This window comes from Phycodurus eques, chromosome 11 (genome assembly GCF_024500275.1).
Source record: "Phycodurus eques isolate BA_2022a chromosome 11, UOR_Pequ_1.1, whole genome shotgun sequence".
In the NCBI taxonomy this organism is placed as follows: Eukaryota; Metazoa; Chordata; class Actinopteri; order Syngnathiformes; family Syngnathidae; genus Phycodurus; species Phycodurus eques.
This window is the reverse complement of record NC_084535.1, coordinates 28,061,579-28,089,524: the sequence shown is the minus strand read 5'-3', so window position 1 is coordinate 28,089,524 and position 27,946 is coordinate 28,061,579. Positions and strand designations below refer to the sequence as shown.

At 43.1% G+C, this 27,946-nt stretch overlaps 1 protein-coding gene across 1 annotated transcript in view; it reads left to right on the top strand.

Annotated features, from left to right (window-relative positions):
• Window positions 1–27,298, top strand: part of atp6v1ba (ATPase, H+ transporting, lysosomal, V1 subunit B, member a) — a 43,137-nt gene extending 15,839 nt beyond the window's left edge. Inside the window, exons 2-14 of the mRNA XM_061689396.1 lie at window positions 2,888–2,943; window positions 3,427–3,525; window positions 5,148–5,241; window positions 5,650–5,727; window positions 7,860–7,999; window positions 11,698–11,799; window positions 13,918–14,015; window positions 14,145–14,268; window positions 20,943–21,093; window positions 22,857–22,939; window positions 23,041–23,145; window positions 23,492–23,621; window positions 26,404–27,298. Coding sequence (XP_061545380.1) covers window positions 2,888–2,943; window positions 3,427–3,525; window positions 5,148–5,241; window positions 5,650–5,727; window positions 7,860–7,999; window positions 11,698–11,799; window positions 13,918–14,015; window positions 14,145–14,268; window positions 20,943–21,093; window positions 22,857–22,939; window positions 23,041–23,145; window positions 23,492–23,621; window positions 26,404–26,546 — 1,403 coding nt within the window. The 3' untranslated portion in view covers window positions 26,547–27,298. The remainder of the gene's footprint in view (window positions 1–2,887; window positions 2,944–3,426; window positions 3,526–5,147; window positions 5,242–5,649; window positions 5,728–7,859; window positions 8,000–11,697; window positions 11,800–13,917; window positions 14,016–14,144; window positions 14,269–20,942; window positions 21,094–22,856; window positions 22,940–23,040; window positions 23,146–23,491; window positions 23,622–26,403) is intronic.
• The last annotated feature ends 648 nt before the right edge of the window (window positions 27,299–27,946 follow it).

The following is a 27,946-nucleotide window of genomic DNA, read 5'->3' as shown; positions in this document are numbered from 1 at the left end:
AATGAAGTCGGGTTGCTGGTTTCCTTTGCCTTTTCCAAAAATAATGGGAATTGAATGAGTGCATTCAAGAATCAAAACAATCACCATCATAAAACCTCTCACTTTGTGGGCATTGCTTTCACTGAAGTAAGCAACTTCAGTGAAATGCGCAGAGGGAGATGACCGTTTATTCTGTCGGTTGAGCTGTTTCACATTCACAGACTAAATTAATTCTCGTGCAAAGAAAAAGAAAGTTGCAATCTTGCCGTGAAAAAGTATTGGCCCCCTTCTCAAATTCTTATACTTTTGCCTAGTTTCCCCCCTTTAGGATCATCAAACAAATGTATCAGACAAACATAACCCAAGCGAACTTAAAATACTATTTTTAAAGGATTTCATTCATTCGGGGGGAAAAACTGTGTGAAAAAGTAATTAGCCCCTTGTTGAATCATGGTGTTAAACATGAAAGTGCAAAAGAAAACCGATGCAAAAATCTAAGAATTTCAGAAGGGGGCCAGTTCTTTTTCACGGCACTATAGCTGCAGTCAATGCTAAAGTTTAAACTTCATTAAACCTTGTTTTGCCTTATTTGGTTACAATGGCACTCCTCTTTTCTCGAGTTACATGCGGTACCTTCCATGCTCTAGCGCTCACTTGACCACTTAGCCCTGCTCTCTGTCTGGCTAATCGAGGATACAATGCCAGTGTGTAGCAAATGGCTCCAATACTGTAGAACGTTAGCAGATTATTTTGTTAGCCTCTTCCTAATTAGTGGCATAGTGGATGCGCCCCGCTAGGCTGTAGTGCTTTATGTTCACTCCATTCTGCTCTAATTTCCTTGCACCTTTAATATAAGATGGTGATTGACAGTTTGCCTATAAAGACTATGATAGAATACCAGAGGGAAAACAATGGCACCACCTTCAGTTCTCCACCTCCTACAGTCTGGTGTCTTTACATTGTGGACCCATGTCAGACAGATGGTTGCGGGCAGTCGGTGCTTGGATTCTTTGAAAAGGCAGCGTAATCATTGTCTATGGAAGCGGAGTGAACTTTGGGATCTCCAAAGATAAACTAGTGTGAAATTGTTTGGACTTGCATATATTTTCTTTTACGTGTCAGTCATGATTAATACGCAATATATATAGAAAATTACATTGTATTCATTTTATCTTTTGTGGAGAACTTGTCAATATCTTTCTTTTGTATTGTTCATGCATACACTTTATAGACAAAGGTATTCAAGGACTCATCGCAGTCGATGAATAAAGTTTTGTATCGTCTTCCATTTTCACTTCGTTGAGGTGTCCCAAGACCGATTGATTGATTGGCTAGATCACTGGATTTTGTTACGATTCAGAGGGCTGCAATTTGATTTGATTACAGCTCGGGCTGGGCAAGTGATCACATTTTTATAACTAATCTGAGTTCGTTTGTCAGGATGATTTTTTCTTTTTTTTGTTTTGTGGCTTCTGCACTTCAAAGTGCATTCCTGTTGAGGTGTGTGTAAATGTGTGTGTGTGTGTGTGTGTGTGTGTGCATATATATATATGTATATATATATATATATATATATATATATATATATATATATGTATATGTATATATATATATATATATATGTATATATATATATATACATATATATATGTATATATATATATATGTATATATATATATATACGTATATATATGTATATATATATATATATGTATATATATGTATATATATATATATATATGTATATATATGTGTGTGTGGGTGTGTGTATATATATATATGTGTGTGTGTGTGTGTGTATATATATATATATATGTATATGTATATATATATATATATATATGTATGTATGTATGTATGTATATATATATGTATGTATATATATATATATATATATATATATATATATATATATATATATATATATCTTGGTCATAGTGGAGTTTGGAGTGTGACTGTTTGAGGTTGTGCAGAGGTGTCTTTTATACTGATAACGAGTTCAAACAGGTTCCATTAATACAGGTAATGATTGGAGGACAGAAGAGCCTCTTGAAGAAGTTACAGGTCTGTGAGAGTCAGAAATCTTGCTTGTTTGGTGGTGACCAAATACTTATTTTCCACCATAATTTGCGAATAAATTCTTTAAAAATCAGACGGTGATTTTCTGGAATATACACACACACGCATCGTATTTTCCGGACTATATAGCGCATCGGATTGTAAGTGTCGGGGAAAGTTTTTTTTATTCATATATTGGGCGCACCGGACGATATGCCGCGGATATATCCGATGTGAAATTACCGGTAGATATTTACACACAAAGATTTTGTCAATGTTTATTTACATACCTTCACGGTTTCCAAACGGTGCCTGTAACACGGCAGTAAAACGGCTCAAACATAAAGTCACTTTTTTATTCCTCCTCCTCCTGTTCGCTGAAACCACCGAAGTCGAAGAGCCTCAGAACGTCTGCGTCACACATCGTTTGAGTGCGTCTGTCGCCGTCAATGCCATTTTCATCTCGAGACAGTTACCGCTTAAGCTGCGCCGTTCTCCTCACGTAGCAGTCCGGCCTTTTCGAAATCCCTCGGTGTTCGTTGATTCTGTCGCGCCGCTCCGCGCTTTTAAGATCCTCCGGCGGACCTCAGAAAAGGATGATCTTCGCATGCGGCGCATTTTTGTGAAAGATTTCTCGCCGCCGGTTATCCGAGCTTCCCGCTCGCCTCGGAGTGCCGCTTTTAAAGCACGATTCACGCTGATGTCCGGCGGCCGCAAACACTTTGCCGTGCCTCCGGTATTAATCCGGTATTAAAAAGTATTAATTCTATTGCCTCTATTTGACTGCTCTGTGGACTGTTGAAATGAATCAGAAAATGAACTCTGGTTTCAAACTATTTTGTCTTTCAGCTTATTCGACAGTGTCAGGAGTAAATGGGCCCCTGGTTATTCTGGATAATGTCAAGGTGAGGCAACTGGCACTGTTCTAAATTTTCTTAAAAGACCTCTGCACTTTGTATGGCGCGTTGTATTGAGTCTATTAATCACATGAAAACAGTTTTGAGCAATTTAGATTCTGTGTTAAGTGTAAAACCTGCACATATTCTGTCTGTTTGTGTATCTGCGTGCGCACGCTAGTGTGTGTGTGTGTGTGTGTGTCAATGGGGGACGGAATCGGGAAAAGATGACAAACTAATGCAAACAAAATGAGTGCTGTTGGCCGCAATCACTTCTTTTAAAACAACATTAATGGGTACGGTTAAGCCAATGCACTTTTTGTACTGTGGAGAAGCGATATTACTGCCACTCGGCAGCTGCCGAAAGTAACTAAAAAAGTTACTTGTAATCTAGCTTAGTTACTTTTGAAATCAAGTAATCAGTAAACTGTTACTTTTTCAAGGTAACTGTGGCAGCACTAATGGTAATTGTGTTTAATCCGATTGAACAAGTTCCCCAGATATGCTGAAATTGTTCATCTGACCTTGCCCGACGGCACCAAGAGGAGTGGGCAAGTCCTGGAGGTGATTGGTAGCAAGGCAGTTGTTCAGGTGAGAAACACCCATCCATAAATGGCTGACTGGCCCCGGTTTGCACGATGTAATCAAGCAATATTTGAGATCATATCTTTTGAGCTGTCTTTCGGACATATTTCTTTTCCCATATTTATCGAAATCCGAATTGTCTGACATCCAGGAGCATTTTGGATTTGTTCGGCCAACTTTTAGAAATGTTTTATTCCAAGATATTTTTCTTGAAAATGTATTGGTTGACTATTCTATTGGATTAGCAGGTGGTGGCACCATCAATGCTAATTCTTTACTTTGAAAGGCAAATCAACATCACCTTTTTCCTTGTCTCCCCCCCCAACAGTAAGTTACCTTTGTAATTTAGTGAAAGGTCACTATTTTTTTAATCAGAAAATCTTTTCTCCAAGGATCTTTTGTCACATACCTCAGTTGGTGAAAACTATTGATGTTTTCACGATTACACACATTGATTTCCTTTGAAATGTTTCTTTAACCTACCTCTGGAGACATATTTAAAAGGTTCCCATGGCGAAAGAGACGTGTGCAGAAAGCAGGAAACCACAAAAAAAACAAAAACATTTTGAACCTATCATTAATATTGACGTACAACCCCAATTCCAATGAAGTTGGAACGTTGCGTTAAACATAAATAAAAACAGAATACAATGATTTGCAAATCATGTTCAACCTATATTTAATTGAATCCACTACAAAGACAAGATCTTTATCATATTTAATGATATTTAATGTCAATGTCTTTCTGTCTCCAAAGTGTTCTGAAAATTGACTGTCTGTTGTCGTACTAGAGCGGCTCCAACTACCGGAGACAAATTCCTTGTGGGTTTTTTGGACATACTTGGCAAATAAAAAGGATTCTGATTCTGATAGTAGAGTTTCAAGTTGCACCTACGGATGTTGCGCCGAACTGTATTTACTGACATTGGTTTTCTGTGTGTTCCTGAGCCCATGTGGTCGGTTTTGGATGCAGTGCCGCTTGAGGGATCGAAGGTCACGGGCATCAAAATGTTGGTTTTCAGCCTTGCCGCTTACATGTAGTGATTTCTCCAGATTCTCTGAACCTTTTGATGATGATATGGACCGTAGATGATGAAATCCCTCAATTCCTTGCAATTGTACGTTGAGGAAGATTGTCCTTAAACTGTTCGACTATTTTCTCACGCACTTCTTCACAATGAGGTGAACCTCGCCCCAGCTTTGCTTGTGAATGACTGAGCAATTCAGGGAAGCTTCTTTTCTAGCCAATCCTGGCACCCACCTGTTCCCAATGAGCCTGTTCACCTGTGGGATGTTCCAAACAGCTGTTTGATGAGCATTCCTCAACTTGTTTGGAACGTGTTGCAGCCATAAAATTCTAAGTTAATGATTATTTGCTGAAAACAATCAAGTTTATCACTTTGAACATTAAATATCTTGTCTTTGTTGTGTAGTCAATTAAATATAGGATGAACATGATTTGCAAATCATTGTATTCTGTTTTTATTTATGTTTAACACAACGTCCCAACTTCATTGGAATCGGGGTTGTATTTGGAGAGAATATCCGCATACCCAACCAATATATTTGGTGTTATATATGATGTTGAACAAGGTATCTTGGTAATGTTTTATGTTCTGTCTGTTCAGGTGTTTGAAGGGACATCAGGCATTGATGCCAAGAAGACAGCCTGCGAATTTACTGGCGATATCCTTCGTACACCAGTTTCAGAGGATATGCTTGGTATGAGGAATATGATATAATGTAGCCAGACTTCACCAAGTCAGATCCTCGATTCAATGAGTCGGTTGTCATCCTTTAAATGGATCAATAAATAACTGCATGTTGATAAATTAAATGTTGCAAAATAACACTGTCGAACGTTTAAGTGCTTTGCTGTAATTATGATTCTGTATTCTCAATAAATGTGATGATCTCACCAACATCATAAGGTAACTACAGTATTTGAATTTCAGTAAAACAAAAAGCTTACTTTGTTTTTTGAAGTATCATTCATCATATCCATGAAGTCAGTTTCTATGCTTGTTACTCTAGACTCGATAAGAGCAATCAGAACCACTCTCAACTGTTTTACGGCGAACAGCAGTCTTAATTTCCTATTGGCTGAAAGGGGAAACCCTTCTCTTTCAGGGCGAGTGTTCAATGGCTCGGGCAAACCTATCGACCGTGGACCCAGTGTTCTGGCTGAGGACTATTTGGACATTATGGGTATCTACTCTTTTTGTGTGTGTGTGTGTGTGGGGGGGGCAGTTTTTTAGAAGTCATCAATAAAAATAGAGAATAGAATGAGAAATAATGACTGATGCTGTTCAACTCTTGCATTTCATTGTAAGAATAAAAAGACAACTCTGTTGACCAATCAATGGACAGCACCATATCTAGCTCCACTCCACACATGCATTGTACTAAACTGCGACTGGTACCCCCCACAAAAGGGGGATGTATCGGCTGGATATTTTGGGAAGCTTTACAATAGAAACACTGACAAATGCACATCTTATCAAACTAAACAGGACAGAGAGGGCGCTCCCGCACGTTAATGGCATTGACCATCTTTTTTGTATTTGTCTGTGAACCCGGAAGTAGCCTTCCAACTAACAAACGGAGAAACAAAACACAACACCACAATTTGGGGTCACGGGCTGCTGGAGCCTATCCCAGCTATCTTTGGGCGGGATCCACATATGCAAAGTCCTCATCTTCTGTATCCGAAAGGAACAGCTGGGCAAGTTCTCCATCAAACACGCCGGGTTCCCCCGCGTCATTGTCAGAGTCAGTCTCGTTGCCGGGGGGCTGTTCAGCAATGATGCCGGCTTTCGCGAAAGCTCGGACAACAGTGCAAGCAGATACCTTAGCCCAGGCATCCACAATCCATTCACATATGGTGGCGTAACTCGCCCGGCGTTACCTCCCAGTCTTAGTTGCACTTGGTTTTTCACAGCGGCTGTGAGAGGGGCGCGCATGTAGTCACAGATCAACAGACATCCGGTCTCTTTACGGACACCTTTACGTACACCTCACTCAGCCACTCTCTCATTTTCTCCTCGTCCATCCAGCCCTTTTGATTGGCCTTATGCTGACTTCGGCTAGAAACTTTTCTTTTTGCAGCGTCTTCCTCTTAAAAATCACCATCGGTGGCCGTTTCTGTCCATCACAGTCCATTAGTAAAAGCCGACTTCTCGTGCCCTGTTGTGCGTATCGCTACCGTGGTGGTCCCCCTCTTCTCTACAGTGTGGTTCACCGGTATGTCGAAAGTGAGCGCCACCTCGTCCATGTTGGTGATGTGGTTGGGCTGGATGTGTTTGTCGGCAATCTTTTTACTGCAATAGGAGCGGACGATGGCCAGATTTTCCTTGTAATCCGTCGGAAGTTGCTGCGCCACAGTAGTCCTTGCCCGGATGGATGGATAGCGCCGTTTCATAAAACGAAAGCCCCAAGACGGACCCCCTTGAAAATGTTCGATTTTCATTTCTTCTGCAAGTGTTATTGCCCTCAGTCGAACGGTGACTGTAGAGACGCCTCTCCCGGCTGTTCTTTCCTCATTAATTCATTGCTCCACCCTGCCTTGTTTCCACGGAAACTCAGCTTCGTCTTCTTGACTTGGCGACCCTCGTTTTCCTGCTTCCTCCGCTTGCGAACCGTGGATTCGTTGATCTTGAATTCTCTCGCGGCTGCTCGATTCCCATGTTCCTCCGCGTAACTGATAGCTTGCGGTTTAAACTGTGCTTCGTAAGCGTGTCTCTTCGTAGGTGCCATTTTCGGGGGTCCTTAGCCAAACCGATGTAGTTTTGCACAATGCACATACCGGTGCTATATACCTACTGGGGGGGGGGGGTGCCTTTAGCGTCCTCTGTCACGCACATCCTTCCACCTTTACGTCCGCTTGCTGTCCTCAGTCACGTCCTCCTTTCCTCTATATAGGCAGCGTGTCGGCAGGAAATGCTCCAAGTCAGTCATGCGGCGCGCTCATTAAAGTCACACAACACCATTTACAGATTTTGGAACTCGGTGCACACTTAAGGCGCGCCCGTCCATTTTGGAGAAAATGTAAGACTTTTAAGTGCACCTTATGGGCGAGGAAATACGGTAATTAAATGTCTTACAATTGAATCCAACTTGGAAAGGATTTGCAAATCATTGTATTTTGTTTTTATTTACGTTTTGCACAACGTCCCAACTTCACTGGAAGTGGGGTTTGTAGTTATATATGGTCTTCATAGTATTCCTGAAACAACGAATCTGTTGATGTCCTAAGACTTTTGCACAGTATGTGTTTTATGTGGCCAACCTTGCATCTGTGATATATCAACTTTAAGCAAAGCTGTGTGTTTGCTGTCCAGGTCAGCCAATCAATCCCCAGTGCCGCATCTACCCAGAGGAAATGATCCAGACTGGCATCTCTGCTATTGATGGCATGAATAGTATTGCCAGAGGACAGAAGATCCCCATTTTCTCCGCTGCTGGGTTGCCCCACAATGAAGTGAGACCACATGTACACACGTAGGCTGTTGGTACCCTTCCCTTCAAGAAAAAACACCACCACAACAGTGAAATACAGTAACTTGAAAGTGACAATAATAATAAATACAATTTCCTGGTAATGAAGTAAATAAGTCATGAAAATCAGGCATTGATTTCTTTTGTGGTCCGAAAGAATAATTGCAAACACTTGACTGCACTTCATACTTTGATCCACAAACACAGCAATGAAATTATTTCCGTAACTCTCAATGAGACTTCTGTTTTTGGCAAACTGCTCTAGCTGTTCTAGGTTTAAAGGGTGCCTTCTCCTAACTGCATGTTTCAGCTCCCACAGATGATCAATAGCATTTAGGTAAGGGCTCAGCGAAGGCCACGTCAGAATAGTCCAGTTTTCTGAGCCGTTCTTGGTGTTTTAGCAGTCTGTTTTGAGTCTTTATCTGTTTGGAGGACCTGCAGGTGACATTGAACCAGAGCTGGGAGGGAGTAAGTCACATATGTGCAAGTCTCCAGTCATCACCTTTTTGAACTCCAAATAGGCCATTTACATGAATCTTATAGATCTGATGAATTTTTCCCGGGGGCGGTCGGTCACTGACGTCATAGGCTGCTTCGTACTCCTTGAACGCTGGCAGCTAGATCCATTCCACCTGTCCGCCATCCACACACAGATGTAATTGTGAATATTACTCCACGGCAGACTAATATGCATCAGCCTGAGGTTCCGCCTGTGCGCTCAGGGGCCGATTTGGGTAAGTCACAGGAGTTGACGAGACCAGAAAAAACCCTTGCGCCGCTTCTGCTGTTAAGAAGTAACGGTGCTTTTACTCCGTTACACTGATCTAAATGTCGCTCGCTACTTTTATTGATCAATTATAACGGTACGAGTATGTAACCTGGTGGTTGGGGACTAAGGATGTAGACAAAGCACACACTTACTCAATGATACTGTAGTTTTGTGGCCAGTGCGTGTGTAATTATTTACTTTCAATCTATTCGATGTGTCGGTATTTTGTCAAATTAAAGGTACAGAAAACTGAAAGATCGGAGGTAAAAAAAAAAAAAAAAAAAAAAAAAAAAGGGATGACGCAATAGCATCAGTTTCTTTAATTATCATTGTATTATAAAAACAAATGCAGCCGCCATCCCTAATCTCATTCCCACTTCATAATTGCCTGATCAAAAGGGTCCTACTGTAGAATTGATCAAACAAACACGGCTTGTGTAGCCCTCCTAATGATGGCCCACTTGTCGTGCCATCTGGATGGTGTGAAAACCTGGCTGGTTATTTAATTAAGTACATGTCACATAGGCCATTCATGTGGGGGTTTGCTCTATGGACCAGGTGCCTACTCCCAGGGTGCATCGTGGGGTCAGCTCGGATCAACACACATCAAGTGAAAAGCATGAAATTCCTCTCAGAGTCGGCAGCGGAGTGGGAGGCTGCCTACTCTTGACTTTCTACACCAGTGGTCTCAAATACCACACCTGCCTTACAAGACAATTAGACAGGGTTCCTCACCTATCTGGAAATATTAATTATAAAATCCAGCAAGCAAATTAGTTATTTTTAAGATTCTCTCTCTCTCTCTCTCTCTCTCTCTCTCTCTCTCTCTCTGTGTGTGTGTGTGTGTGTGTGTGTGTGTGTGTGTGTGTGTGCACAGTGGATACGGAAAGTATTCAGACCCTCTTAAATTTTTCACTCTTATATTGCAGCCGTTTGCTAAAATTATTTAAGTTCATTTTTTTCCTCAATGTACACACGGCACCCCATATTGACATTTTTGCAGATTTATTAAAAAAGAAAAACTTGTATCACACCGCCATAAGTATTCAGACCCTCTGCTGTGACACGTTGCTGTGTAGGGTTCCTAAGAGCACAGTGGTCTCCATAATCCTTCAATGGAAGACGTCTGGGACGACCAGAACCCTTCTTTGAGCTGGCCATGCGGCCAAACTGAGCAATCGGGGGAGAAGAGCCTTGGTGAGAGAGGTAAAGAAGAACCCCAAGATCACCGTGTTTTTCAGCTGCAGGGACAGGACGATTGGTTGCAATCGAAGGAAAGATGAATACGGCCAAGTACAGGGATATCCGGGATGAAAACCTTCTCCAGAGTGCTCAGGACCTCAGACTGGGCCGAAGGTTCACCTTCCAACAAGACAGTGACCCTCAGCACACGGCTAAAATAACAAAGGAGTGGCTTCAGAACAACTCCGTGACTGTTCTTGAATGGCCCAGCCAGAGCCCTGACTTAAACCCAATTGAGCATCTCTGGAGAGACCTAGAAATGGCTGTTCACCATCCAAGCTGACAGAACTGGGGAGGATCTGCAAGGAGGAACGGAAGAGGATCCCCAAATCCAGGCGTAAAAAACTTGTTGCATCATTCCCAAAAAGACACGTGGCTGTATTAGCACAAAAGGGTGCTTCTGCTAAATACTGAGCAAAGGGTCCGAATACTGATGGCTGTGTGATATTTCAGTTTAGTTTTTTGAATAAATCTGCAAAGATTTCAACAAATTCTCTCTAAATCTGTGTTAGTGAGCATTTCTCCTTTGTCGAGGTAATCAATCCCACCTCACAGGTGTGGCATATCAAGATGCTTATTCGACAGCATGATTATTGCACAGGTGTGCCTTAGGCTGGCCACAATAAAAGGCCACTCTAAAATGTGTGACCACCATTTGCCTCACGCAGTGCAACACATCTCCTTTGCATAGAGTTGATCAGGTTGTTGATTGTGGCCTGTGGAAGGTCCACTCCTCTTCAATGGCTGTGCGAAGATGCTGGATATTGGCAGGAACTGGAACACGCTGTCGTACGCGCCGATCAAGAGCATCCACTCAAGTCGGTTGCGACGAATAACTGCAGTCAGGTCGAGACCCCGATGAGGACGACGAGCAAGCAGATGAGCTTCCCTGAGACGGTTTCTGACAGTTTGTGCAGGTATTCTTTGTCGGGGTGGCTGGTCTCAGACGATCTTGGAGGTGAACATGCTGAATGTGGAGGTCCTGGGCTGGTGTGGTTACACGTGGTCTGCAGTTTATGAGGTCGATTGGATGTACTGCCAAATTGTCTGAAACTCCTTTGGAGACGGCTGACGGTAGCGAAATGAACATTGGATTCACGGGCAACAGCTCTGGCGGACATTCCTGCAGTCAACATGCCAATTGCACGCGCCCTGCGAACTTGCGACATCTTTGGCATTGTGGTGTGTGATAAAACTGCACATTTCAAAGTGGCCTTTTATTGTGGCCAGCCTATGGCACACCTGTGCAATAATCATGCTGTCTAATCAGCATCTTGATATGCCACACCTGTGAAGTGGGATGGATTATCTCGGCAAGGGAGAAATGCTCACGAGCACGGATTTAGACAGATTTGTGAACAATATTTGAGGGAAATGGCCTTTTGTGTGTGTGTAGAAAAAGGTTTAGCTCTTGGAGTCCAGCTCCCGAAAAATGGGAGCAAAAACAAAAGTGTTGCGTATATATTTTTGTTCAGTGTATGTGTGTGTGTTGTATTTTTTTTTAACCTGCATCTTATTGTTTAACTGTTATAAGAACAGCTGTAATAACTGTAATAATCTTCCTGATACGACGGCTGTCAAAATGATGTCGTGAACATCCGTTCATCTGTTATTAGAAAAGAAAAAAAGTCTTCTTTGTGTGGCTATAAACACATTTTCCGTCTCTCAAGATTGCAGCCCAGATCTGTCGACAAGCCGGTTTGGTGCAGAAGTCCAAGGATGTAATGGACTACAGCTCGGAAAACTTTGCCATTGTGTTTGCTGCCATGGGGGTAAGTAGGAAAATTAAAGCATCGAGCCGACATGTTTTCTGTCATGCACATCTGTGGCGCTAATCCACCTCTTAACCGTGACATGACAGCCAGTGTCCTTTCTTCCACTTTGCTTTCAGTCTTTTATTCATTAGGTGATTTAACCTTTAAGTCGTTCTTGTTACTTCTGCACCTCTGAGCATATCCTCCTGCCATGTAGAGGTTACTAATTCAAGAGACCCTTAACACTGTCATCCTGGCAGTATCAAATTCTCTCCCCTTCAGCTGCCCCTCCCGCCTGCCTTTTGTGACAGGTTGACCTTTACCAAACTCCCAATTTGCTTCACTTGCTAAATACTCCCCCCCCCCCCCCCCCCCCCCCCATTTCACAACCCATTGGGATGATTCCAACAGGAGAGTTTGCCAGTAACGTCGCAGTTTTTATAAATTGCCCTTCTTTTGGGGTAAAAAAAATCCAAAGAAATACTACATTGATTCCAGAGCTTCCTATTTAATCTCAGTCATAAAATATCTTCATGTTGTCTGAGATGACATGTCACATTTTTCCCAATTTAATCTATTGGATAGATCATTTACAGTTGAAAACAAACTGCTGCTGCTTTGTCAGAATCCACCTCAAAATGTGACTTTTTCTTGGATCATTTTACACTTGAGACTATGTGCATTCCAGAATGCACATGTCTGGAAACAATGAGTCCCAGCCTTGGAACAATGAGTCGCTGCAACTTATCATCACGGAGTATAGATACAGTAATCCTCCACTATATGATGCTTGTTGCTTCGCGGTCCCGCTATATTGCAGATTTTTATTTGTATAATTTGTACAAATATTTCTGTTATCCATCGCGCTTGCTTTCTCTCAATATATTATGTTTCAGCCTGCCACGATGGCAATTTTTAATTTTTATATATTTTTTTTAGGCTATATTTTCCCAAAAGCTATCATGATAAATGATGTTATCATTGTTGATCTTTTTTTATGCCAATGATATGATATTATAGAGCATAATAATTCAAGTACATCTATTTTTTTTTTTTTTTTTTTTTTTTAAAGGAACAATTAACTTTCAATTCTAAAGAAGATTGAACATTGGCATTGAAATGTAGAACAATCAATAAAATATCTTGGATAAATCAAAACATTTAATCAGACTCGGGCTAAGTTCGCAAAAACTGCACTTAAAAAAACATTTGGCACAGAGGTATGGAGTCATTATCCCACTAAAGAGGCCCAAAATGTCTTAACGCCTGCCAAATTTCAATGAATAATAAAAACACTATGTATGCACTCGAAAGCATTTTGGGCTTTGTCACTGTTTTAAATCAGATGCCTTACATTTTAATATTTTAATATTTCTGTTCGTGTTTTAGTCTTGCGGCACGATACAAGTCGGCTGGATCAGTGACAATATGGTTCACTCTTTTCATTCCTCTTTAAACAAACTCAGCCAAGTTCTGAGACCAACGCACGGAGTGAATCCTCTTGTCATCCAGTCTCTTTGGAGGTGAGAGATGCGGCAAACAAGCCCGCGCGCTGCCCCCCGTAGCAATATTTCAAGGCTGGGAAAGGTAGGATTGCGGACTTTGTGAAATCTTATTTTTAGTACATGCCGCTGCAGTCCACAAAAAAATGGACGGTGGGCTGCAAATGGTCCGCAGGCCGTAGTTTGGACACCTGATGCAACTGAAAGCTTCAAATGTGCAGCATAATATAACTCGTGTCATCATTTTATAATCTGATTGTTTGCCTGGATTGATATTGTTGAATATATCCTTATGAGACCTTAGATACATCAGCGCAATCACTGTTACTCTCTGAAAAAATAAATAAAAAAATAAATAAATAAATAACTGCAGTTAAATATCCAACAAAACGTTCTCTGTTTTTGTTTTCCATCGCCGTCAGTTGTTTTTCAACCAGGTGCATATATATGTTTTTTCCATCTACAACCCCAATCCCAAAGAAGTTGGGACGTTGTGTCGAACATCAATAAAAACGGAATACAATGATTTGCCCATCATGTTCAACCTATATTTAATTGAATACACGACAAAGACAAGATATAAAATGTGCAGTTATGGTGCGCCATTGACAATGTTTATCCGTGTCTCTCTCAGGTCAACATGGAAACTGCTCGTTTCTTCAAGTCTGATTTTGAAGAAAATGGTTCGATGGATAACGTTTGCCTTTTCTTGAACCTCGCCAATGATCCCACGTAAGATTCAGTCACACTTGATGACTTACGAGCGTTATATTACAGCAAGACTGTACGAGCGGTTTCTATATTGAATACAACACTGGCTCTTCAATTTTCCCTTTCCCCCATCTTTCTGTTACCAATTAGGATTGAACGTATCATTACCCCTCGCCTGGCTTTGACTACAGCAGAATATCTGGCTTACCAGTGCGAGAAGCACGTCCTGGTCATTCTCACCGATATGAGCTCCTACGCTGAGGCTCTGAGAGAGGTAACACGTCTACCCCAGCTGGCTAATATCCAGAATTTTCATATTGCTGGATTTGTAACCAACACCGTATTTTTTATTTTATTTTGTTAAATATAGTGCGGTTAAAGACTTGAGTAAACGAAAAGTAAGTATCTCTTGTAAATTTGACACTCCGCAGAGAGAGGAGTGTCATTAACAACCACGCCAAATTTGAATGATTAAAAACAATCGTGTATATATATGTTAACATAAGTATATAAAATGAGTCTTGAAGATTGTGAAAAATGAAGCCCTGCTGTCAAGTGCCGTGGGCATGTGTGCTGAACATGCTGAAACGATGCCTTGCTCAACTATTAACTGTCAATCAAATACCACTCCTGTTGACAGCCGTGTATACTATACATGCACGATGAAAACGATGGTAGCTTACATGATCTACAGTCCCGTGAAAAAGTATTTGCCCTTCTTCTCAAAATATTTGTATTTATTTCGTTTTGTCTCTCGTCTCATCAATCCATAGAAAATGCTCGCCAAGTTTCTTGGTAATCGTTCAGATGTTTTTTTTTTTTTTAACTTTAGTTTGCTGAAGTAAGAAGAACCTTTATTTTCTTTATGGTCAGCAGTGGTTTCCACCTTGGATACCATTTTTGCCCAGTCTTAATGTTGAGTCATTACCACTGACCTTAATTAACTGAGGCAAGGGAGGCCTGCAGTTCTTTAGATTTTGTCCTGGGTTCCTTTATGACCTCTGGATGAGTAGTCGATGTGCTGTTGGGCGAATCTTTGGAGGCCGATCACTCTTGGGAAGGTTCACCATGTTTTTTCCATTTGTGGATAACCGCTCTCACCGTGGTTCGCTGGAGTCCTAAGGGTTTAGAAATTGCTTTGTACAGACTGATAGATGTCAATCACTTTATTTCTCATCTGTTCTTGAATATTTTGGATCATGGCATTAGGTGCATGTTTTTAAAATCTATCCAGCCTATCCCAGCTATCATCGGGCAGGAGGCGAGTTACACCCTGCACTGGTTGCCAGCCAATCGCAGCTCATCTTTTCAAAAAATGAGATTAGGCACAGTTAATTCATGATTTAACAAGGGGGGCAGTTACTTTGTCACACAGGGCCAGGTAGCTTTGAATCGTTTTTGTTCCCGCCAAAATAAACCACCATTTAAAAACTGTCTTTTATGTTTACTTGGCTTATCTTTGTTTGATATTTACATGTGTATGATGATTATTAAAGTGGGGAAACTATGCCCAAAATAATAATTTAAGAAGGGGACAAATACTTTTTCACACCACTATAATTTCAAATATAGATGCAATAAATTGACATTTCATGGTAATAGTGGAGTATACAGTAATCGAGGGTGCTTACCAGGGGAGAGATGGTTACCAGGAAGTACAGTTTGATGATGACACAGGCTTTGTCGAGATACAGAATAGACAGTCGATGATTTTTTTATGAGTGGACTGATCTAACCCACTGCAGAGCCTTCTTGTCCATCCCGCCACAGCTGGCATTCAACTCGGACCATTTCCTTTTAGAAGCCGAAATAAATTCAGTCATTATTGAGCCCTTTTCACAGCAGCTTTAATGCGAACAGACAAGAAGTGGGCACCACGTGTGTAGGTCACATAGCACAATTTATATTAGACTATGAGACTTAGAATATGACTCAACAATGTATCTGCCTCTTCATTTTTACAATTATTATTATTTATTTTTTTGTCACAGGGCTGAATGATTTAAAGAAAAGTCCCCACTTGGTAGCTCAATTACACTTTCTGCACTTTCCTTTTGTTCCTTTGCGACATGTTATGGGAAAAAGTTGTTTTTTGTTGAGCGATAAACATACAGGTACATCTCAATGAATTAGAATATGGTAGAAAAGTTAATTTCAGCCCTCATAGCTTATATAGATTAAACACTTGGGGAAAATACCATGAAGATGACTATTCGACTTAGAATACATTTTGACTCAACAATGTACAACCCCAATTCCAATGCAGTTGGGACGTTGTCCATCCATCCATCCATGCATTTTCTACCGCTTATCCGAGGTCGGGTCACGGGGACAGTAGCTTTAGCAGGGACGCCCAGACTTCCCTCTCCAAGCCACTTCATCCAGCTCTTCCGAAGGGATCCCGAGGCGTTCACAGGCCAGCCGGGAAACGTAGTCTCTCCAGCGTGTCCGGGGTCTCCTCCCAGTGGGACGTGCCCGGAACACCTCACCGGGGAGGCGTCCGGGAGGCATCCGAATCAGATGCCCCAGCCACCTCATCTGACTCCTTTCAATGTGGAGGAGCAGCGGCTCTGCTCTGAGATCCTCCCGGATGACCGAGCGTCTCACCGTATTTCTAAGGGAGAGCCCGGACACCCTGCGGAGGAAACTCATTTCGGCCGCTTGTATCCGGGATCTTGTTCTTTCCGGTGAGGTTCGGAACGTAGATAGAGAGCTTCGCCTTTCGGCTTAGCTCCTTCTTTACCACAACGGATCGATACAAAGTCTGCATCACTGCAGACACTGCACTGATCCACCTGTCAATCTCCCGTTCCATTCTTCCCTCACTCGTGAACCCCAAGATACTTTAACTCCTTCACTTGGGGCAGGATCTCATCCCCGACCTGGAGAGGGCACGCCACCCTTTTCCGGAGGACCATGGTCTCAGATTTTGAGGTGCTGATTCTAATCACAGCTGCTTCACACTCGGCTGCGAACTGCTCCAGTGAGAGTTGGAGATCACGGCTTGATGAAGCCAACCGAACCACATCATCTGCAAAAAGCAGAGATGCAATACTGAGGCCACCAAACCAGACCCCCGCTATGCCTCGGCTGCACCTTGAAATTCTGTCCATGAAAGTTATGAACTGGAAAGGTGAGAAAGGGCAGCCTTGGAAGAATCCAACCCTCACCGGAAAAGAGTCCGACTTACTGCCGGATATGCGGCCCAAACTCTGACTCCGGTCGTACAGGGAACGAATAGCCCGTATCAGGGGGTTCGGTACCCCATACTCCCGAAGCACCCCCCACAGGACTCCCCGAGGGACACGGTCGAACGCCCTCTCCAAGTCCACAAAACACATGTAGACTGGTTGGCCGAACTCCCATGCACCTTCGAGGACCCTGCCGAGGGTGTACAGCTGGTCCGCTGTTCCACGGCCAGGACGAAAACCACACTGCTCCTCTTGAATCTGAGATTCGACTTCCCGATGGACGTTCCTCTCCAGCACCCCTGAATCAGAATCAGGATCGTCTTTATTTGCCAAGTATGTCCACAAAACACACAAGGAATTTGTCTCCGCTCTAGTACGACAACAGACAGTCAATTGACAGAGAACACTTTTGAGACATAAAGACTTTGACAAAAAGAAAAAAAACAGTCACTGAGCAATAAAGGGTTGCTAGTCTGGTAATGTCTGGTACATTCTTTTTTTTTTTTTTTTTTTTTGGGGACAATTGTGCAAACGATGAGAAGACCTTACCAGGGAGGCTGAGGAGCGTGTTTGGAACCCCCCCCCACCCCGGTCTGTGATTGGAACCCCCCACCCTGGTCTGCCAATCCAGAGGCACTGTCCCCGATGTCCATGCGATGTTGCAGAGGCGTGTCGACCAGGAAAGCCCCACAACATCCAGAGCCTTTCGGAACTCCGGGCCAATCTCATCCACCCCCGGGGCCTTGCCACCGAGGAGCTTTTCAACCACCTCGCTGACCTCAACCCCAGAGATAGGACAGCCCGCCTCAGAGAACCCAGACTCTGCTGCCTCATGGGAAGGTGTGTCGGTGGAATTGAGGTCTTCGAAGTATTCTCCCCACCGACTCACAAAGTCCTGAGTCGAGGTCAGCAGCACCCCATCCCCACTATACACAGTGTTGATGGTGCACCGCTTCCCCCTCCTGAGACGCCGGATGGTGGACCAGAATTTCCTCGAAGCCGTCCGGAAGTCTTTCTCCATGGCCTCACCGAACTCCTCCCACCCCCGGGTTTTTGCTTCAGTGACCACCAAAGCTGCATTCCGCTTGGCCAGCTGGTACCCATCAGCTGCCTCAGGAGTCCTACAGGCCAAAAAGGTCCGATAGGACTCCTTCTTCAGCTTGAGGGCATCCCTCACCGTTGGTGTCCACCAACGGGTTTGGGGATTGCCACCACGACAGGCACCCAACCACCTTACGGCCACAGCTCCGTTCGGCCTCCTCAGCAATGGAGGCGCAGAACATGGTCCACTCGGACTCAGTGTCCCCCGCCTCCCCCGGAACATGAGCAAAGTTCTGTCGGAGGTGGGAGTTGAAACTCCTTTTGACAGGGGATTCTGCCAGATGTTCCCAGCAGACCCTCACAATACGTTCGAGCCTGCCACGTCGGACCGGCATCTTCCCCCACCATCGGAGCCAACAACCACCAGGTGGTGATCAGTTGACAGCTCCTCCCCTCTCTTCACCCGAGTGTCCAAGACAAATGGCCGCAAGTCAGATGACACGACCACAAAGTCGATCATCGAACTGTGACCTAGGGCGTCCTGGTGCCAAGTGCACGTGTGGACACCTTTATGCTTGAACATGGTGTTCGTTATGGACAATCCGTGATGAGCACAGAAGTCCAATAACAGAACACCGCTCGGGTTGAGATCGGGGGGGGGGGGGGGGGCGTTCCTCCCAATCGTGCCCTTCCAGGTCTCACTGTCATTGCGCACGTGAGCATTGAAGTCCCCCAGCAGAACGATGGAGTCTCCAGCACCCCCTCCAAGGACTCCAAAAAGGGTGGGTACTCTGAACTGCTATTTGGTGCATGGGCACAAACAACAGTCAAGACCCGTCCGCCCACCCAAAGGCGGAGGAGGCTACCCTCTCGTCCACCGGGGTGAATCCCAACGTACAGACGCCGAGCCGGGGGGCAATAAATATACCCACACCTGCTCGGCGCCTCTCACCGCGGGCAAAAAAAAGTGAAAAAGTGTCCAACCCCTGTGGAGGGAGAACATGCAAACTCCACATAGGCGAGGCCGGATTTGAACCCGGGTCCTTACAACTGTGAGGCAGCTGTGCTAACCAGTCCTCACCCTACCGCCCCAGCAATTGAAATGAAATATAAATTTGTGTTCCATTTATTTTCTCATTCTTTTTCAAATGTTCATATTAATTTAGAGGTGATGAAGTGAGGACACAGACGATGTTTGATACCAACAATACAACCACAACAATAGAATATTGGTACTATGACATCCTTGAGTAGGGGAAATGGAAAATCAAGTGTCCCTTTTCCGTTGGAAATACCTGACCTTATCAGCAGTTAAGCTTTACAAGAAAAAGATGCTGCCCTGCGTCATCGCAGCCCCTATTACTGCTTCCCCTGTTAACCGTTCCTTTTCTTTCATTTGCTTGATCTTGAAAGTCAGATTCTTGCTACCCACCCTTTTGTGTCCCTGTCGTCATCCTTTTTTTGTACAGTTTGCTTCTCAATACACTGGCTGCACCATTCCAGGTTTTAATAGTGCATTTGTGATGACCTTAACCTTGACCCGTGTACTCCCTACTTTGCTAAGATGTGAATTGCTTGATGTGTCGTTCAGAACACACAAAGAGCCTTGAGGACAAAAAAAAAAAACACAACGTATTCCTATTCAGGCATGTAAAGGTTGTATTTAACCCTCATCTCAACCATTAGCCTGCGACTCCAAGGATAAATGGCTGCGATGTACTTTCACCTTTGCTCTGAATTCACTTGACTTTGTTTAGGGGAGAAAAAAAAAAAAAAAAAAAGAGTTACTTGCTGCTTTGTAAATTTCGCATCACTTGACTGTCATAAGATTTGTGTTGGCTTTCAGCTTTTATTTAAGATATTTTGGCAAAACATTCAGGCACTCATTGAACTGCAAATGATTTTCTCCTGAAGAATTAAAATTGTTTTTACGGTTACTTCCATTTTCTATACCGCTTATCCTCGTGAGGGTTGCGGGTGTGTTAATCATTTTTACACGTTCAAAATGTCACCACGAGAAAGCCGTTACAACTGTACACAATGCCTGAATTAATATTGTAAGCGTTTTAACGGTCATGCAAGTACCTAAAAACGTTAACCAGTACTCGAGGCAGCTGGCATTGCACATCGTCGGCATGTGGGCGTGTCCGCCTGGCAATCAAATACGTTAGCTTGTACGCTACCACCGCGTGAGGCGCACGCGGGTCACCACAACAGACACTGTAGTCTAAGTAACATAAAACACTTCAGGGGAAATGCCTTTTATTTTTCAGGTTGTAAGAACAGCTCGATGGCTAAGTGCACAATGTAGCGGTGGTAGAAATGAGCCGAGCTATGATGACCAAGTAACTTGCAGTCGCGGCGAATGCACACAGATGGCGTTCGTCGCTTATCTAGTGGGGGAGGAGCTACTCTTACTGTTCTCTGCCTGCGTCAGCATGCCCCCGTTTTCGGCCCGCCCAAAAAATCGGGACAACTGCGATGTTGAAAAACGGTTTCAAGCCGTACTAAATTCTTCTCAGGCGTTCCACATTTTTAGCAGTTGCCTTGAAACAAGTTGAATGTATTTCGAAACAAAATTGAGTAACTTGTCCTGGAGCCTGTCTGACACTACTTGAGCATGTCCCCAATAGATTTCAAAAATTCTTTGGTGTTGTTAAATGTAGTTTTCACGTGGCCCTCTCACTCATCACCAACCCTTATATCAACCCTGAAGGTGTCTGCTGCCAGAGAAGAGGTGCCTGGACGTCGAGGCTTCCCTGGTTACATGTACACCGACTTGGCCACCATCTATGAACGTGCTGGCCGAATAGAGGGCAGGAATGGCTCCATCACCCAGATCCCCATTCTCACAATGCCCAATGACGGTAGGTGCTGCACAATTTGAAGGTGCCCCCCCTTTAAAGCCGTTATAGGTTCCACTCTTCTGGAAATAATTGATACAACGTGCTGGGCCCTCATTTATCAGAGTGAATCAGATGGAACCGTTTCTAAATTTGTTCGTACGACTGAAATTGAGAGTGTGTACATATATGCACCAAAAAGTGTGTAACCATCAAACGCGCGCACAACAGGAAGCAATGCGTTGCTAAATCCCACCTGTTCTAAACTGCCGACCTCGCAGACGAGGTAAACGAGTACGTTTCCCTTGAGAAATGCCTCTTATTGACCATATGGGAGCAACGATGCAGAGATCGACTTCCCTCTCCAGAAAAGAGGGTGAAGAAAACATTGATTGAGGACATTTTCAGAGAAGGGGGAATGTAACTTAGCTGTAATTTAACTTTATGGATCACAGAAACAAACCTCGGATTACTGTTGGGCACAATTAACGCAGGTGTCACCCACAGTCGGGGGAAAAAAATGTCATGGCGCTGTGGGAGAATTGAACCGCGGCTGTTAATTCGATCAATCGGAGAAAAGAGCAGCCTCGGAAATCAAAATAAATGGTTTGACATCAAACTCAATGGCCAAAAAAAAAAAAAGAAAACCTGTCACGGCCCACAGATGATGACTATCTTTAATTAAGGGGAGGACAAGCAGTTGCGGATTACCCGTATTGCAAGCATTACTGGGGACACGTCATTATACCGTACGTGCAGCCAACAATCCTCAACCGCGGCAGCCCTTGGAAGGCGGGCACGCGTCCACGGCGCTATTCTCTTCAATGAATTGAATCGTGCACGTTATTATTTGCGCATTGATAGATTGCAATGTGTTGTGCGATGGTCCTACAATTGAAATGGCAGTGCAATCTATGGCTGCCGTATGTTTTGGGAGTCCATTGTTGAAATGTTGGCTTTTTGCTGATGTCTGTATGGCAACTGGATGTAAATTGCGGCCAGGGGTGTAAGTGTACGTCGGCATTATTTGACGATTGTGATATGTCACGTCTCCTAGTTTCCTTTAAAATGTCCCGCTGGCCACAAATGTCAGCGACGACAAGCTGGATGTGCACTCGGATGGCTTTGGTGACTTTCTTAGTGCGGTTTTTGTAGATTTTGTGTGGTCACAGCTGGGTGTAAATAAAAAAAAAAAAAAATGTAATTTTAAGTCCCAACTTGATAAGTCGCCATTCTTTGCATGAAAATGTTCGTACGTACGCTTTATGCACACTTCGGGGCGTACGCACTCTTGAGGGCTTTGGAGAAGTGTCCGCGGACATCTTTGCCCGTCCAAGTCGGTCGCAACAATTTTGCCGACAAAGTACGTGATGTGGGTTATTCATTTGGGAATTGAACCGTTGATCTGTCATCACGCAAAACATTGTAAGCATTAGAAATGGGTTAACAAGACATTTCTGATGCCTGAGGTTACCATAGCAACTAGATGGCGTTGTGCATACTCATACCTCGTTGAAGAGTAGATCCCCTATTACAAGTGGGTTAGTGTGTTGACCTTTACTGAACACTGCTGGTTTCCTAGTGGTTCTCAGGTGCTAGATTTAGAGTGAAAGGTGGTAGAAATAAGTACTTGAAAGCTGAATTATGCATTTTTATGTTCTATATTTGGCTTTGTTTAAATGCTTGCACTGATTTTTGTGAATGTATTCCAGCATTTAAACCTAAATAAACCCTTCCCACCCCACCCCCCTCCCCCACTTACATTACACTTTTACCCCACCTGAAAGACATCACCCATCCGATTCCTGATCTGACGGGATACATTACTGAGGGTCAGGTGTACGTGGACAGGCAGCTGCACAACCGTCAGGTAGGGTGCCCCGATGCCGTGTGAAGTTGTGATGTTGGTCTATTTAAACTTATAGTTAACATTTTCTTTCATTCATATCCCCAAATATGCTTGTCTTGTAGATTTACCCACCCATCAATGTTTTGCCCTCTCTATCCCGTCTGATGAAGTCTGCCATCGGGGAGGGTATGACCCGGAAGGACCACGCTGATGTCTCGAACCAGCTGGTAACGCACGTCCTGTTGCAGTCTATTGGAGTAATTGGGGGGCAAAGTGTGAAGGACACCTCAGGGGAAGCGCAGCAGTTTTAAGAAAAAAATCATTTTTGCATTTCGGTGCTAACTTCAGCCTTCACTGTCTTGACAACTCGATTTTATTACAACTATACAATGTCGCTGCTTTTTCTTTCCCTCCAATCCTGATAAATAAAAAGTGTGTTAAAGCTTTGAATGACATGAAAAGGGGACTGAGAGCAAAGTTTTATATATATATTTTTTTTAACGGCAACTTTCCAAGCTTTTTTTTTCTTCCCCTTTTTGTTAATTTTCTTGCAATATATTCTGCTCCTTTTAGTATGCCTGCTATGCTATTGGCAAGGATGTTCAGGCCATGAAGGCTGTTGTGGGAGAAGAAGCCCTCACTTCTGATGATCTTCTGTACCTTGAGTTCCTACATAAATTTGAAAAGAACTTTATTGCCCAGGGTAAGTAGATTCTAAGCAAATTAATCTGTAGTATTTGTGCATTATCAAACATCTTTTCAAATCTGTGAAGTCTTCAAAAAACATTTTGTCCTTCAAATGTTATTATAAAATGCCATCAGTTGTGAAGCCAGTATTATCCAGGATACAAAATGTACATCTAATCATTCCTCAAAGTACTTTTCGACCTCAAAAGTAAGCATTGCAACCGTACATATGAATAATAAATGATAATAACCCATTCATGCAAACTTTAACTGGGGTAAGGCTTTGTAAGTGTGTGAGTGACTCGTTACTCATTTCGTATGACTATACAATAGATTAGGGTTTTTTTTTTTTTTTTTTGTAGTTGACTATAATGTGATGAACGTCTACAAAGACGATTCATCGAAGATGTCATTGATGTTTGTTCGGGGCAGCGCAGCCGTCGCAGCCATTTTGTCCGCCAGGGATCGGTTTCACAGAGAGACATATTTTGATGCACCGGCACCAAACTAACAAAACACAATGATTGCAAATACAACTTACCATGACGCTGAACGTCGTTGCTGTAATTAGCTTCTGCATGTTTCGCTTCAACAAAGCGGCAGGTCTTATTTTGTGTTCCGTAGAGAGGACTTCACACTCTCCCATCTGCTGCCGTCGCCAGACTATAATGCCGCGGGAAGCAACCAAATGTCCAGCCAACAAGGCGACACAGTGTTTGTGTGCGTGGGTCCAAGAGCACAAAAATAAGCTCATGGTGGAAGAGAATAGCGGCAAAAGGCTATTCCGATTGCCGCTAAGTCTTAAAAGATTCATACTGGGGGCGAAGTGAAAGTAAAGCGACACACGTGCCAGTATCTTGGTATGCGTTAGAACGAACAACTTGAGTACACCACAGTTGTTGTCTTTGCATTATTAGACATAACATTTTGGCGACAAAGCTAGAGTTTGACATATGATCTGTAGTGACATCTCCTTCTTAATCCATATGTTTTAATATGACATCGGTCCACCTTTTACAGCTATAACAGCTTTAACTCTTCTGACAAGGCTTCCCCCAAGGTTTAGGTGTGTGTGTGTGTAGGGACTTTTTGACCATGCTTCCAGAAGCGCATTTGTGATGTCACACACTGATGTTGGACGAGAAGGCCTGGCTCTCGGTATGCACTCGAATTCATCCCAAAGGTTGGCGTCGGTACTCTCTGCAGGCCAGTCAAGTTCATCCACACGAAACGCTCTCATCGATGCCTTTATGGGCCTTGCTTTGTGCATTAGAACAGGAAGGGGCCATCCCCAAACTGTTCCCACAAAGTTGGAAGCATTGAATTATCCAAAAGCTCTTGGTATCCTGAATCCTTCAAAGTTCTGTTCACTGGAACTAAGGAGCCAATATTTTGGACAATTTCCTGCTCCCAACTTTGTGGGAACAGTTCTTCCCATTTCTAACATGGCTGTGCACCAGTGTACAAATCAAAGTCCAGTACTAGATGGACTGACACAAAGTGGAAAGGTGTGCTGTATTCTGACAAGTCCACATTTCAAATTGTTTTTGGAAATCATGGACGTTGAGTCTTCCAAAGAGGAAAAGGACCATCCGGATTGTTATCAGCGCAAAGTTCAAAATCGAGCATCTGTGATGGTGTGGGGGTGTGTTAGTGCCCATTGCATGGATAACTTGTACATCTGCGAAGGCATCATTAATGCTGAAAGGTACATACAGGTTTTGGAAGAACATATGCTGCCATCCAAGCAACGTCTTTTTCAGGGATGTCGCTGCTTATTTCAGCAAGATGATACCAAGTCACATTCTGCATGTGTTACATCAGTGTGGCGAGTAATAAGAGTGCGAGTACTCGACTGTGTCTCATTTAAAATGGGTGGCGCGTTATGAAGCACAAAATACGACGACGGAGACCCCAGACTGTTGCGCAACTGAAGTTGTACATCAAGCAAGAATGGGAAAGAATTCGGCCTACAAAGCTTCAACAGTTAGTTTTCAGTTCCCAAATGCTCATTGAGTGTGGTGAAAAGGAAAGGTGATGTAACACAGTGGGAAACATGCTCCTGCTTTTTAGGAACGTGTTGCAGGAAGGCATCAAATTCGAATTGAGTGAAAATTAAAGATCTTGTCTTTGTCTAGTGTATTTAATGTAGGTCGAAAATGATTTGAAAATCATTGTATGTGTTCGTTTTTTATTTACATTTTACACAACTTCCCAACTTCATTGGAATTGGTGTTTGTATAGCGTGGCTATTCTTTGTTGAAGCTGGTCCCTCAGTGAAATATTTCCTGTCGGACCCCCCCACAAAAACCCCTGAAAATGCAAAGTACACACAGTCTCATGAAGTACTCTGCTGTTCTGCCAGATATATTTTTGTCTCGCATTATGTCGTCATAACAGCCTTCCATCTTTTTGAGTTAGGTGTGCAAAAAAAAAAAAAAAAAGCCAACACACACCAGTGTTAATAGTTGCGCAGATGAGGTCTTGGGTGAATATGCTGATGTAAACAGTTTCAGTAACCTTTTTCAGTTTTATACAACTTTAACGGCATATTTTTCCCTCGAGTTTTAGAGTCCAACACTTGAACTGGATATGAAAAAAATATATATTTATTTTCTTTTTAAATGAATCTGTCACTGTTTAAATCTTGGGAGGCCATAATAATGAATACATTTCGAAGCACCATCACACCAACTGCCTGCAACCCCCCCCCCCGTGTTTTTTTTTGGGGCCCAGATGAACAACTGCTGTACAGTTTTTATGTGTGGCTCTATTGTGTTTACCTCTGTCTCCCTCAGGCCCATACGACAATAGGACGGTGTACGAAACCTTGGACATCGGCTGGCAGCTGCTCCGAATCTTCCCCAAGGAGATGCTCAAGAGGATTCCTCAGAGCACATTGGCCGAGTTTTATCCCAGGGAGTCCGCCGCTCGCCACTGAGGCACCAATAGGAATTTGGTGGTTCTTTGTCATCTCATTTTAAAACCATCCTCCTCCCTGTATCATGCCAGCAGTCTCAGTGCTCTATCTTGTGGCATGGAGATGAATGTTGTTGAGCGTCCCTGATCCCAAAGCTTACTTCCTTTCCCCAAGGTCACCTCCCATGATGTCCATGTACCTAAAATACTCTTCTGTTGCACCATGAGATCGCAGTTGGAATTTGATATCGGTGTACTGTAGTGTAGCGCTGTCCAAAGTATGTGTTGTGTGTGTACAAAGTATCTGTGGTTATATTGCGCCGTATTGCAAAGAAATCTGATCATATCTGTAAACTTTGAAGTCAGGCCCTTATTACATGTTACTGCTGGATCCCCCTCCATAATTATTATTATTATTATTTTTAAATATAAAAACTTCTGTGTTGTAGCCAACATCACAACAAAACCATTTCTTAAGTGAAGAAAGTTCCATACGTGATATAAGCTGAAATGGTATCCTTGCGTTCAGCACTCGAACGAACACTCAGAGCCCTCAGTCTGAATCATGTTCACGTAAGGCGGGTGGTAGTCTTGCTGTACTTAACATTTTTGGTCCCACATACGAACTATATCGTGGAGGTTTACATGATTTGTGCTTTGTTGTTTGCCTTGTGTTACAAGTATGAGTATATTGAACATTCCCGTTTCGTCAGCTTGCGGTTCAATCATAGTTTCTTGAGTTTGTGAACAGAAATAAAAAAAAAAAAAGAAGATGAGTCCAGTTTATTTGTACTGGGTCTGTGGAACTCCGCTCAGCACGTTTGGGCCAGCTTTCCCATTGCTTCATACCGTCACCCCATTTTAATCCCTCAGGGAAAATATTTGACTGCGTGGTGTATATCCTCTGTCCGGTTAACAAAACAAAATAATTTACATGCATACGTCTTCACGCTAGCAAATGTGAAATGACCTTGTGGGACGTCGGCATCTCACTAAATCGGAAACGGCGATTCATTTATTAACTCCAAAAGTGAAATGTAGCCTTACTGTATCGTGTAGATTCAGTAAACGTACGAAAATACTTTTTTGAGGCCATTTCTTGAAAGCAAATGTTGATTAGTTGTGTCATGAACTGTATTTGGCATGGTGAATTATTGCTTATCATTAGCGCTATATATAATTTTATTTGAGTTGTCGCTTGGGCGTGTGAGAGCGTGAACTTTGACCTGCTGATTGAACTTGTACAGGTGGGTCACGACGTCCACTTCCTGTCACAAGTTTAAAAAAAAAAAAAAAAAGACGTCATGGCTTCCGAGGAGTTTGGAAAAAAGAACGTAATTGATGAATTGACAAACAAAGGTAAGTCTACGTGAGACGTGTAACACGAATGTCTTGGTTTTACACCCCTGCAAAGGAGAGCCG